Source organism: Chroicocephalus ridibundus, chromosome 1 (genome assembly GCF_963924245.1).
Source record: "Chroicocephalus ridibundus chromosome 1, bChrRid1.1, whole genome shotgun sequence".
Lineage (NCBI taxonomy): Eukaryota > Metazoa > Chordata > Aves > Charadriiformes > Laridae > Chroicocephalus > Chroicocephalus ridibundus.
In genome coordinates this window covers 153,160,956-153,173,272 of record NC_086284.1, presented here as the reverse complement: position 1 = coordinate 153,173,272, position 12,317 = coordinate 153,160,956, and the positions used below count along the sequence as shown (strand labels likewise).

Below are 12,317 nucleotides of genomic sequence, written 5' to 3'. Positions count from 1 at the left end.
ATGGTCGTGGGAGAGCAGATGTGAGAGCTTGAGGAGCAAGGGCCAAGGGGCGGTAAGTGGCTGTAAGACAGTCTAGCTCTGATGGCATGGGGTTGTCGGCTCTTTGCTCTGCAAACTTTGTCAGTGCCTGTGGGTGCTGGCGGGATCCCGCATAATTGGTTTTGTACCTGTCTCTGAAATTCATGGAAAGAGCAAACCCCACCTGTGTTTCAGTTTCTTTTCCTAGGCTTTGAGCTTTGTTATTCTAGAATATTTTTCGATATTCCTCTCTCGTCCCAGCTAGTGCAGGGAGGAGGAAGAGTGACGACCGGTTTCCTTTACACCCCATTCTTGCTCTGCTGAGGGTTTAACACTCGCTGGCCTGAATTTTCAAGACTATTTGTTTAAGTTTTGATTTCCCAACTTGCAGCAGGTGATGCTTCATATTTCAGGGGTATGATACATCTACAGCTCCTGCAGGCTTCCGAAAACGTAGCTGAGAGTATGTCGGAAAAGAAAGCCCCGAAAGCTTGCCTTTGCTGTTTAAAACATAGGCCTTTCTGCCTGGCGAGAGCCCTCTTCGTGTAGGGAAGTATCTGGACAGAAGATGGCGCAGGTTGGCAGTTAGGGCTTGCAGCTCAGCCCTTGCTCTTCGAGGAGGACGCCTGGTTAACACCTCGAGCGGAGGTGGACATCCTTCTCACCACCACCACCAACGCCGGCTTGCTCCTCTCTGGAAAGCGATGCCCGGCTCCGGACACTGCCCCTGAACGAGCTCCTCTTGGCAGGGGCGGAGGGAAAGGGTGTGGGTCTGTGGATTTATTTCAAAAGGATGTAGATGTATCCCTGCAAGCGATAGCCTCGGTTCCTGGTGCGGGTGTTAGGAAATGGGCAGGTTCCCAGGTGTTCCCTCGTTACAGCTCTGAGGGGAAAAACATGGAATAGCACACTGAGACTGGGGGAATTTCCAGAGCCCACAGGGATGGGACTGTTCCCCTTCTTTCTTGCTCCTGACCCTGCCATCAAGTCAGAAATCTGCCGGGGGAAAAGAAGGTGGGGTGGAGAAGTCACGTTTGGAGGCAACGTGACCAGAAATAGATGCATTTAGGGAACAAGAACACAACAGTCGCAACAGGAGGAAGAGGAGACTTTTGTCTCTTCTGAAGGACGAAACAAGAGAAATTGGGGGATAATCAAAGCGGTTATGAAGACGCGATGAATTTGTGGTAATTAAGCCAGCTGCCAGTGCAGCAAGAATAATTGCAGCTCTGTCTGATTGCCTTTCTTTCCCCGCAGGCTGTGTACAAGCTGGCGGACGTGGCCTGCAAGTGCCACGGCGTGTCGGGCTCCTGCAGCCTGAAGACCTGCTGGCTGCAGCTGGCTGACTTCCGCAAGGTGGGCGACCTGCTGAAGGAGAAGTATGACAGCGCTGCCGCCATGAGGATCAGCCGCAAGGGCAAGCTGGAGCTGGTGAACAACCGTTTCAACATGCCGACGCAAGAGGACCTGGTCTACGTCGACCCCAGCCCGGACTACTGCCTGCGCAATGAGACCACCGGCTCGCTGGGCACGCAGGGCCGCCTGTGCAACAAGACCTCGGAGGGCATGGATGGGTGCGAGCTGATGTGCTGTGGCCGGGGTTACGACCAGTTCAAGAGTGTCCAGGTGGAGCGCTGCCACTGCAAGTTCCATTGGTGCTGTTACGTCAAGTGTAAAAAGTGCACAGAGATCGTCGACCAGTACGTCTGTAAATGAAAAGAGCCACCAAAGCGACAAATCTATATTATATAAATCTATATAAATATATTTTATATTTGTATAAATAAACAGATGATGATAATAATTAAAGAAGCTTATTTAAGAGACATTTTGGGTTTTGAAATTTCCCCCCTCAGGCCGGCTGGTTTGCCATTACCTGCAGTTCTGCTGGGGAGTTTGTCTTGTTGGTGCATCTCCCCTTGGATGTTTCGGTCAGGGTGAAGAGGCTGAGGAGGTGCTGACAAATTGAACTCCCCCCAGCACACAAGCACATACCACTTCATTACAGAAACAAAGCCAGCGAGAAGAAGAGTGGCTTCTTTCTGCTCTCTCAGCGGTAAATCTCGGCATTTTGCATAGTTATCGCACATCTGAAATTACAGCCAGGTGTGGGTGAATCCTAATTATCTTGAGTTTCAAACCCTGCCACCCCACTGAACCCACTGGAAAATTTGGAACCAATTCTTGATCCCTCTAAAGGGCTTGGTCACGTTAGAGGGAAGATTAGCCAAGGCTCCTTTACAAGAATATGGCTTAAAATCCAGAGTGCTGTAAACCATTCCTGGACGCTGCACAGACCCACAATGTGGTGGAGGAAGGTTTACAGCCTGCTGTTGTGAGGAAGGAAGGTGCGACCTGTGGCTGACCTGACCAGTGCGCAGCCTGGGAACGCCCAAGAAGCCAGCACCTAGCTCTTCTGTACCGCCTGGGCAAAGGGGAAGTCTGTCCAGCTCAGATTACAGGGATGAGGGAGATTTTATTATTTTTTTTCCCCTTTAATCCCATGTTGAAAATTAATTCGTCAATATAGAGGAGAAGCTGCTGGTGCCCAGGGATGTTCGGAAAAGTGATATACTTCATATTTTGTCAGTAGAAAGGAGCATTGCAGGCACACACGTGCACATGACTGCATAAGCACTCCTCAGGCCGCTGCCGATTTTCCTCTTTGAAGTGGATGCAGGTGGTCACCTTGTTCAGCTCTATTAAATCCTCCTCACCACCATCCCAGATGTATAGTTGCTCTTTAACATTAAACACCCCTCAATGACATTTCTTTCCCTCTGTTGCTTGTGTATGTGTGTGGTTTTGTTTCATTCTTTTGGTGGGGTGTCTTTTATTTTGCTGCTCTGTATTTCAGACTCCAGGGGCCATGCTCTTCACCAGCAATAGGCGAACCACAGATACGTTTGCTCCGAGAATGCGGGCGTATGTTCACTGATGGAAGTATTTTCTGTGTTTTTCATTGGTAATAAAAGAGTATAATAAAATCGTACTACTAGGGTAGAAGGCATTACCAAAGTCTGCTAATCAGTCTTACCACGTTGGAATTTTAGTAGAATCCAGTTCATAAAGCAGGGAACAAATGCTGTTCCTAGCACAAGACGTTTCCTGTGCCTCTCAGCGTCTGCAGAGTTCATTTGCAGTCAGAACAATCAAGAGAAGCCAGTCCCCAAAATACAAGGGTTTGCTAATATACATCCTCTTTGTTGCTGACATTCCAATGGTGGTGGTTTTTTTTACTGTAAATTTTAAAATGCGCAAAATATGCCAATAAGCAAAGAGCCAGTCATGAAGATTATTATTTTTATATTAAAACTCTGTTTCTTATAAAGCATTGCAGTTTTACGGATTCCACCATTTCAACCACCAGAGAAGAATTTATATGTACCTTTCATACTTCAAATATTTGAGGACTCCAGAAAAGCACAGGGAAGAAAAATTATGTTTAATAATTAGGAGCTGTTGTTTTTTTAAACCAGTGTGTCCAGTTTTTATTTTATTTTTTTTAATCCAACAGGCAATATATTTGCTGGCATCCCAGAATGCAGTTTCTTGGAATATAAACAGTGGCCTAGATTTATTTTATTATATAAAATCCAAAGCCAGTGGTATTGTAATTCAAAGTAACGGAAATAGTTTTCCATGCATGGAAAAAATGTGAGTGCAACGGTCTGATCCAACTCCCATTAAACTTCAGTGGGAGCTGGACTGAGCCCAAGATCGGATCAAATGTGTGAGCTATTCACTCCTGGGATACTATACGTTTCTAGCCCAGTAATAAAACTTACTCTACCTTGGATACTTCTAAAAAAGACCTTTCCTCCCACCACCATCACCTCTTGTTCTTGTCCATCCTTATTGCGTCAGTGCTTAAAGGTGTCAGCTATTTATATATGACACCCTCGGGCATTGTTAATGTGTCTAATAATTCCGAATGATTTCATTTGGCCTTCCCGATAAAGACCACACGTTTAAGGGAGTCGCAACTCCCCTTGCAGTTTGGCACCACAATTAATTTTGTGGGTGTAAACAACATCAGGAGTGGAAAAGTTGGCATTGTTAGGGCTAGTATTCATCTGGGTGTCCTGGATATGTCCTCCTTTTTCCACCTAAAATTTTGTCTGGATGGAAAAAAGATGATTTTTGGCCTTTTGTCCCCACACTCTCGACCTCTGGCAGCCTGGTTGGAGCCAGCACTTCCTATTGGACTGGGACCATATAGCGGTAGGAGAGAAGTGACCATTGGATTTCTTTCCTCCTCCTCCCATCTCCACCTCCTTTTTACAAGACCTAGGTTTCAGTCGTCTTGACTTTCTGGGAGTTTTGTATGCAAAAACTTGATCCCGCTAAACTCTAGCTTAAAACTTAATTTCTATGGCGCCCACACATAAAAGAACCTCCTTAGGGTGGTAATAAGTACAAAATAAGAGCACAGCCAGTTTGGTTTGACACAGAGCCAAAGAAAGTCCAACAGAAAGTTGTAGCAGAACTGCTTCTTTACCATGGAAGTTAAAAAGTGGTGGATTCTAAGTTGTGCCTTGTTCGATGCACAAAGTGGTAGAGGGATGTGGGGGTGGGGAGCTGAGCTTGATTCTGAGCTCTCTGCCGATTATCTGCTTTGTAATCTTCAACAAGTTACTTAATTTCTTTGCATTTTAGCCTCCTGTATAAAATGAGGAGCGGGATACCTCCCTTTTTCGGTAAAGCTCTGAGAAATACGGCTGAAAAAAAATGTAATTGAAGGCCTACCCTCTACGCTTATTAACTCTGGCAGGCAGACAGCTGTATCCCCATTATGCAGGGGACACGCTCAATTCGGGACAAAGAGGCTCAGTGGCATCTCGGCGGGTCAGATGCTCGGAGGTGGTTGCTGGGGGGCTCAGCGGGAGCCTCAGAGAGTCTGTTGCAGCAAAGCCCTGCTCCGGCACAAGGCTGGAGGGAAGACCGTCCTCTAAAAGAGAGGTGAACTCGGGGTTTGTTTATTTATGGGTATTGAATATCTGGTAGCAAGAGCGAGGCTTAGGGAGGTTAGCCTGGTTTCTGAATCAAATACCTGCCTGCTCAAATTCTGTTTGCAGTTTTGTGTGGATAAGATATTCACACAATACGCTATTATATAGTGTGTGCTGGTAACTGGCTGACACATTCCAACCCTGAAGTCGCTGCACTTCAAGGCTGATAGAAATGACCACCCGTAAGTCATGTAAAACTAAAATATTTTGGAGTTAAAGGCACTATGCAAATATACGGTTATTGCAAGGCAGTGAACATCAGCTCCTAAACGGAGCAGAACAGGATGCAAATCTGTCATCATTTTCCAACTGGCTAGTAATACATAAGTTATAACGTGAATGAATGAGGCCTTAGTATGTTCTGCTGCAAAGTAAGCTAAGCAATAGCTGATCCCAGAACAAACAGAAACTTTCATTTGATATTAATTATGGTAAAAAGATAGTGGCAGGGTTGGGAGAAAATTTAAATGAACTTTTTAATACCGCTGGACTCCAGGCCATTTGCATCGTTTGGAGGCTCCCGTTCTTCGTCCCCAGAAAGTCTGTGCCTACCCAGAGCTCAATGTAACGGAGAGGCTGCCAGCTTTTGCAATTCAGGAAACAGACGAGTTGAACCCAGACACGCGGCGTGAGCGTAACCTACACTTTCTGTATGGACCCAAGTTTTGTAGCCCTGACAAAGCACAAATGAAGCAGACCTTGTTAAGTCATATAAAATCAAACATGCAAGGGTCTCGCTCTGCTCACTTGACCGTGTCCAGGGAAAAGCCTAGTAGGCTTAAATTACGCTGTGGGAGCAATTCCTAATCACCTGTGGCTACGGAAATACAGACAGTATTTTCATCAGCTGACACAGACACAGAACATCCCAAGGAGACCTTGGGAAATACCTTCCAGCAACTAAGGGGCATTTGTCAAGTGTCTGTCACAAGGTTTTCCAGAGCCTACTGCTTATATAGTCATTCACTTTCAATTAGCTTTTGTTTAACTACATTTCAGGTTAAATAGATTGTAGAAGACGATCTATGAAATTGAGTTCACTGAATGGCAGGCTCTGAAGGAACTGTTGTATGACAGACAGTGAGCTGATATGAACGTAATATTGGATTCCTCTTCTCCTCAAAGGTAGACTCTGGCTATGCCTAACCCATGGGACCCAGAGATGCATCACGTCTCCTCGGTCCAGACGTGTATCCTGGCCATACCCTGACTCCCTGCCAAGGCAGTGCAGGCACCAATACACCATGTGCCAAGGCTGATGGATGCAGAGACCATCGAGTAGGTAGCCTGCCCCAGCTCCAGCTCCAGTGCAGATAGCTGGTGGCTTTGGGACTGGGCCATATCTTGAGCATACCAACTCTGAAGTCTAAATATAACCAGCGTTAAAGACAAGCAAAACAGATCATAGAATCATAGGGTTGGAAGGGACCTCTGGAGATCATCTAGTCCAACCCCCCTGCCAGAGCAGGGACATCTTAGAGCGGGTTGCACAGGAACACATCCAGGTGGGTTTTGAATGTCTCCAGAGATGGAGACTCCACCACCTCTCTGGGCAGCCTGTTCCAGTGCTTTGCCACCCTCGGACTAAAGAAGTTCCTCCTCATGTTTAGGTGGAACTTCCTGTGCTCAAGTTTGTGCCTGTTACCTCTTGCCCTGTTGCTGGCCACCACTGAAAAGAGCCTGGCCAACAGGACATGCAGCAGAAAGGACAAAAAGAATCGTGATCAGCTGTTTTAAAACCTCAAATAATGATAATAAAAACCCCAGTATAATACAATGATCACAGCACGCTCATCCTTCAACCCACTGTCAATCTTCTTCTGCAGGGCCTGAAGCCGTTACTATACCCTCTTCTTTTTTAGCTCTGTTTAAATGATGGTTGAAATATATTTTATTTTGGTTTTGCATTAGGATTCAAAAAGGCATGACCTACTCATAGCCTTTCCTCAAAGAGAGAAAGAGAGAAAGGGAGAACAAACAGCAGGGTTGGGAGTTCTCCCTATGAGGAGGGTTAAAATGCAGCAGCCATAAAACGGAGTACTAAATACTGCCCTGTGACATTTAAGTTGGACACCTGCCCTACGCGGCACAATTACCTCTCCACACTGCCTGCCCAAAGCAAGCTGGGTCTGATGGCCCCATGGTACTGGCAACAGCTCTGGCTGTTTGGAATGCTGGGGGCTGCAGCAAGCACCAGCCTTGGGCAGCCTTATGGAGCCTGCGGTCCTCAGTGATTTGGGAGGGGATGAAGAATTTGATAAGGAAGGAAGCACAATGAGAATGAGGCAGCACCGCAGGAAGATGATTTTACTTCCCCAGCAGGCCCTTTCCCCATTAACGCTGCCCCATGGTGCTGTCATATGGTGGCAGCCATCCTGGGGAATTCAGAAGTGAGCTGCTCAAGTATGTTTGCCAATAGAGATGAAGCAGTTTAAAGGCTTGCAGCAATAAGGCATATCCTGGGGAAAAAAAAAAAGAAGTCCAGGCTCTTCCTTACCCTAGGGCAGTTTTTTTCTGAATCATAATTTGTCTTTCGGCTCTTCCTGCAGTGCCATGTAGTTGTGTCAGTCCTTTGCATGACTGCAGGAGCATCGTGGTCACGCGGGATGAGCAGGATGAGGCATTGCAATGCAAGGACACACTACAATCCTACCTTTCCTTACCAAAAAAAAAAAAAAAAAGATGTGGGGTAAGACCCAGTGTCACTTAATGACTGTCACAGTCACTGTGCTGGAGCTAATTGTAGCCCCTGTCGCGGTCACAGCCCCAAGGAGCTCCACAAGCGCTTAGCCATTACCAACATCTAGACCAGGTTTTTAGAGCGGCAGCCCTCTGCAATTCACTGCGACCAGTCTGGCCAGTCTCAGTTTCATTTACCACAGGCAAATTTGTTCTCCCTCGCTGGGGGAACAACAACAAAGTTAACTAATGACCTGCCAACTTTCACAAAATGCGGGGCTATGTGTTTAGGACGAAACTACTCCAAGACAAATTTAAGGCAATGAACATTTTATATTAATGCTGTGATTTCTAGGAATTATCTATAAACGCCTAGGAAGTACCTAAATCAATTTTTTTAAAATGTGGCTTTCCGAACAAATACTTTGCCCCGTATGGTGGAACAAAGCTTTCCTTTTCGATTTCCAGGCTCTCGAACCAGAATAAACCACCCTAATTCCTTTTATTCAATATTTAATGGAACGGTATTCCTATCTCAATTTCCCTCTTAATTGGCTGAGTACATGTTAAGTTATGGTGACAGGAAATGACAGATGAAAATGACACACAGTTTTCATACATCTTTTTCGTCAATGGAGCTCAAAATACTTTAAAATCATTAGCACCATTTTACAGATGAAATACTGAAAGACGGGGCAGGAAATACTTCATCCAACCGGCACGGGGTGGAGCTGGAGCAGGCGCTGCAGCTGCTACTCTCCGTGCTGCAGCCCGGCGGCTGTCAAAATACATTTTGATTGATGAGAGAAACTGCAAATATGTGTAATAGTGCAACTGTGATGTTCGGTAACTACTTTGCACCCTTCACAATAATAAAGGCTTTAATGAGCGTGTGGGCTGGGACATATTTTAAAGGAAGCAATAGGGGATGATAGTTTTATAAAGTTTTAAGGAATGGCCACTATGTATTTAATGTTGGTGGGTATTAGGGATCAAAACGTTGCAAGTATTGATTTATAGGGATAATTTTGCATCCATTAAGTACCTTGTTCACAGTCACTGTTTTGAGCTAAAATTTCTGTGTGTGGGTACAAGTGTATTGGAATGTGGCTCAGGAAAGCACTAAAGTGCGTAGAGCCACACAAACTACACAAGTTCTCCCAGATCAGCCGATTGTTCTTGGCAATTCAAGATTGTCTTCTGTCAGAATAGCACTTCCACAGTGTTTTGACTAGTCTTACTGTACAACATGCAGGCATAAGGTTTCCACCATTTTCCCCAAGGACACGATTTCAGAAGCTGAAATCTCCACGTCACATAGGTTTTGCTGCTGCTCTGCCTACACTTCCCATTACTTAACAGAGGAAACTTCTTGTTCGCTTTGGTGTTTCCTCTCCGTGCCTCTACAAGAGACACAGGTGTTCGGGCACTGTCACAAGAGCCAGCCTTCACAGATGCCTCTGGCGGCATCAGGCCTGGTAACGCTGTCTGGTTTCCATGACCTTTCTGGTGTTTGCACCGGCTGTGGCCTCCTCATGCCCTGAAGCATGCAGTTTAGTCCCGGGCATTAAACCCTGCTCTAGTGGGGCCTCTTCCCTCTCAGCAGGACCCGTGGCAGCCGCCGTGGTCCCCAGGGACGCTACACACCTCCCCGCCCCAGCGAGTTTCAGTGCCTCTCAGCCTGGACGGCTCTGATCTGTCCCCAGGGGCGGCCCCTCTCGGGCCCCTTTCCGCCACGCTTGCGGGAAGGACTGCCTGGCCGGGGATTTCCTGTGACACTGCTTTCCGTAGGAGAGCGTGACACCTCTGCTGCCTGCTCAGGCCCAGAGGAAGAGGGACAATCCCCCCCCGCCTCCCGGAGGAGGCAGGATAGATGCGCCGATGGACCCTGCCCTTCCTGAGGGGCAGCTGGGCCTCCCCGGCCACCACCAACGGCCGCCAACCGCCCCACACACGGAGAGAACAAAAGCCCGCGCAAATGTCCCTCCCTCCCCTCAGCCAATCAGCGCCGTCCCCTGCGGCGCGAGGGGGACCGCACTCCTCCTTTCCCCATCCTGCCCGGCCCCAGGGGCGGGCGCCTGGTGCGCATGCGCGCTCCGCCGCCGCCCTCCTGTCTTCCCTACTCCATTCCCCAAGACGCAGCCGGGCGCCCGCCCCGCGCGTTTCCTTCCGGCGCGTTGTGCGCAGGCGCGCTGGCGAGCCCCGCATTGGCGGCGGCGGCCTCGTGCGATGATGACGCTTTAGGGCAAGGAGGAGGCGACAAGGCCGGGCAGGCGGTGGCGGTAGTGGCGGCCGCTGGAGGGGAGGTGGCGGCGGGCAGCACCTCGCGGGCGCCGGCCGTTGCCAGGTGAGTGCTCCCGGGGGGACGCGCCCGCCCTGTTCCTCACTGGAGGGGCTGTTGCGGCCTGGCCGCCGCCCGCGGGGCCGGGGGTCCTGCCTGCGCTCCGCTCAGGGGGAGCCCCCGCGGCGGGGTCGGGGAGGGGGGAGTCGCCTCCTTCCCTCCCGCCGCTCCCCGGGGACGGCGGGGGTCGGGCCGCGGCTGCCCCCTTCGCGGACGGGTGGGTGGACGGGGTGTTGTGGGAAGGCCGGCGGTAGCGCTGCCCCCCGGCCGGGGCCGGGTTTTGTCGGGGCGGTGGGGAGCGGGCCCTGCGGGCGGCTCGGCAGGAGCGAGCCGGGCTTGTGGTCAGGGAGTGCGCTTAGGGGCACGAAGGAGCGCTTGGAATTGCTCGGCCGGAGGAGGCTTTAGGCCAGCGAAGCACTTAAGTGGGTCAAGAGCACTGTAAGTGGGTCTTGGTTGTAGCATTCTGCGCACTTGTTGCTTGTTAGGACAGGGAAGTCGGCTGCTGCTTCTAAAAGCTTTTTACAGAGGCGATAAAAATAACAACTCCTGAGCTTGCACAATATGGGAACCTTGGCTTGCCCGCAGAGCGCTCTGTGTGTTTGTGTGTATGTAGCTGTAAACACTGGAGTTATCAACGGTAGGTAATGCGAATATTTGACAGGTGTGTAACCAGAACTTGGGTATTCCTAAGTGACAGTTTATTAAACTTTTTAAAAAGTGGTGGGTTTTTTTTTTTTTTTTTTTAGCGAGAGAGAATCAGATATTCATCTCTTGCTTGCTTAGGAACAGCAACAAAGGCATTGAAACATATGGTAATCGACTAGAAGACAAAGAAGATATGACAGCTGTTGTTGTTACTGAGCTTTTCAAGCAGTGTTGATTTCTTTTTGTGTCTGCCTTAGCCTTACAGCTCAGCTGATTTAGTGGCTTTAGTAGATGTATATGTTGGCATATGTTTAAGAAAACCATTAATATTGAATTATAACTAACTTGACATACAGGCTTTGTCACTTCTTGTGTATAAACTATATTGTACACATCTGTCATAGCAGAAAAACTTTTAGATATTATTCCTTATTTAAAGATACATTTTGTTCTTAGTGCAGTATTGAAGTCCTTCAGGCAGTTGAATTGTCTTGTGTATTGCAACTGTGTTGTATATTTTTTTTAAATGCACTAGGGTTTATGAAGTTGGCCAGGTCCTCTGGGCATAATCTGGTTTTCAAGAGTTGAGGTCTTAATGTGTAACTTAAACTCTTGTTTTAACTCCCTTGCTGTAGTCGGTGTTAGGGAGTATTAAATTCCTGGTTACGTCGTGGCTGTGATCTTCACAGATCTGGAAGTCAGTGAAGGGCTGTGTACTGCACAGTCCTCTCTCTGAGTTATACTGTAAAAATTCTCAGCTTTCAGAAGCCGCCTTGTAGCATTTCAGTAGTGAGGTGCTTGCTGCCTACAGAACCTTAATGACACTGCTTCAAATTTAATAGTAGCTGCTCAAACAGAGGAAAATAAGTTTATGATTGACAGAACTAGAGGTTGTGCCATAGAATTATGGGTGCAACGCAGTCATAAAACACAGCTTGTTTTCCTTGTTATCTTCGGCTATGAGCTAATATTGTTTATAGAAGAAAGGAAATGATAATGTTTTGGGTTTGTTTTTCCTTTTCCTGTAGGGGTAGTAGCCAGTTCCAGTTATGAAGATTCTACGCTGTAGCTCTTATGTTACAGGGATAACTTACTATGTGTAGCCTTCATCTGTACTGTGACACTTAATCCTGTATCAAGACTGTGAGTGTGTGTTAGGCAGCTTGGAGGAAGTTCATTGTTGTGTTGGAGGTGAAGGATTAGTTGATAAAATAGGGAAATGACAGCTAAATATGGTTAAATAAGCCTGTGGATAAGGTTGTTGGCAGCTTCATGGTGAAAACCGTGGAGAATAGTTGCTAATGTGGAAAACTGAGTTGGAATTAGTAATGGAGGAGTTAAAAGCTGCATCCCAACTCAGTCCAGGTTTTCAAAACGATGCTTTCTGAGTATTAGTCAGATAAGAAAAAATAATCTGGTGTGAAGGACAAGAGTGTATTCTTGGCATACTTCTCAAGCAAAACCTTTCGTGGTGAAAATTCCTTCAACAGATTCGTATCTATTATATGTATGTTCTCAAACATAAATATAAAATGCAACGAGTATAGGAGTTTGCATTATATCGGGTCTTCAGGAGAGCCAGACACAAAGAGCTCCCCTTTCCCCCCCCCAGTCTTAACACT

The 12,317-nt window shown here is 47.5% G+C and overlaps 2 protein-coding genes across 3 annotated transcripts in view; both read left to right on the top strand.

Moving 5' to 3' along the window:
* Nucleotides 1-1,846, top strand: part of WNT5B (Wnt family member 5B) — a 74,379-nt gene extending 72,533 nt beyond the window's left edge. For both annotated transcript variants that reach the window (XM_063318578.1, XM_063318572.1), the window contains exon 5: nucleotides 1,276-1,846. In XM_063318578.1, coding sequence (XP_063174648.1) covers nucleotides 1,276-1,734 — 459 coding nt within the window. In that variant the 3' untranslated portion in view covers nucleotides 1,735-1,846. The remainder of the gene's footprint in view (nucleotides 1-1,275) is intronic.
* An 8,073-nt stretch (nucleotides 1,847-9,919) lies between these two features.
* The window catches only part of ADIPOR2 (adiponectin receptor 2), a 44,276-nt gene continuing 41,878 nt past the window's right edge, over nucleotides 9,920-12,317 (top strand). Inside the window, exon 1 of the mRNA XM_063318546.1 lies at nucleotides 9,920-10,056. The gene's annotated coding sequence lies outside the window, so the exon portion shown is untranslated. The remainder of the gene's footprint in view (nucleotides 10,057-12,317) is intronic.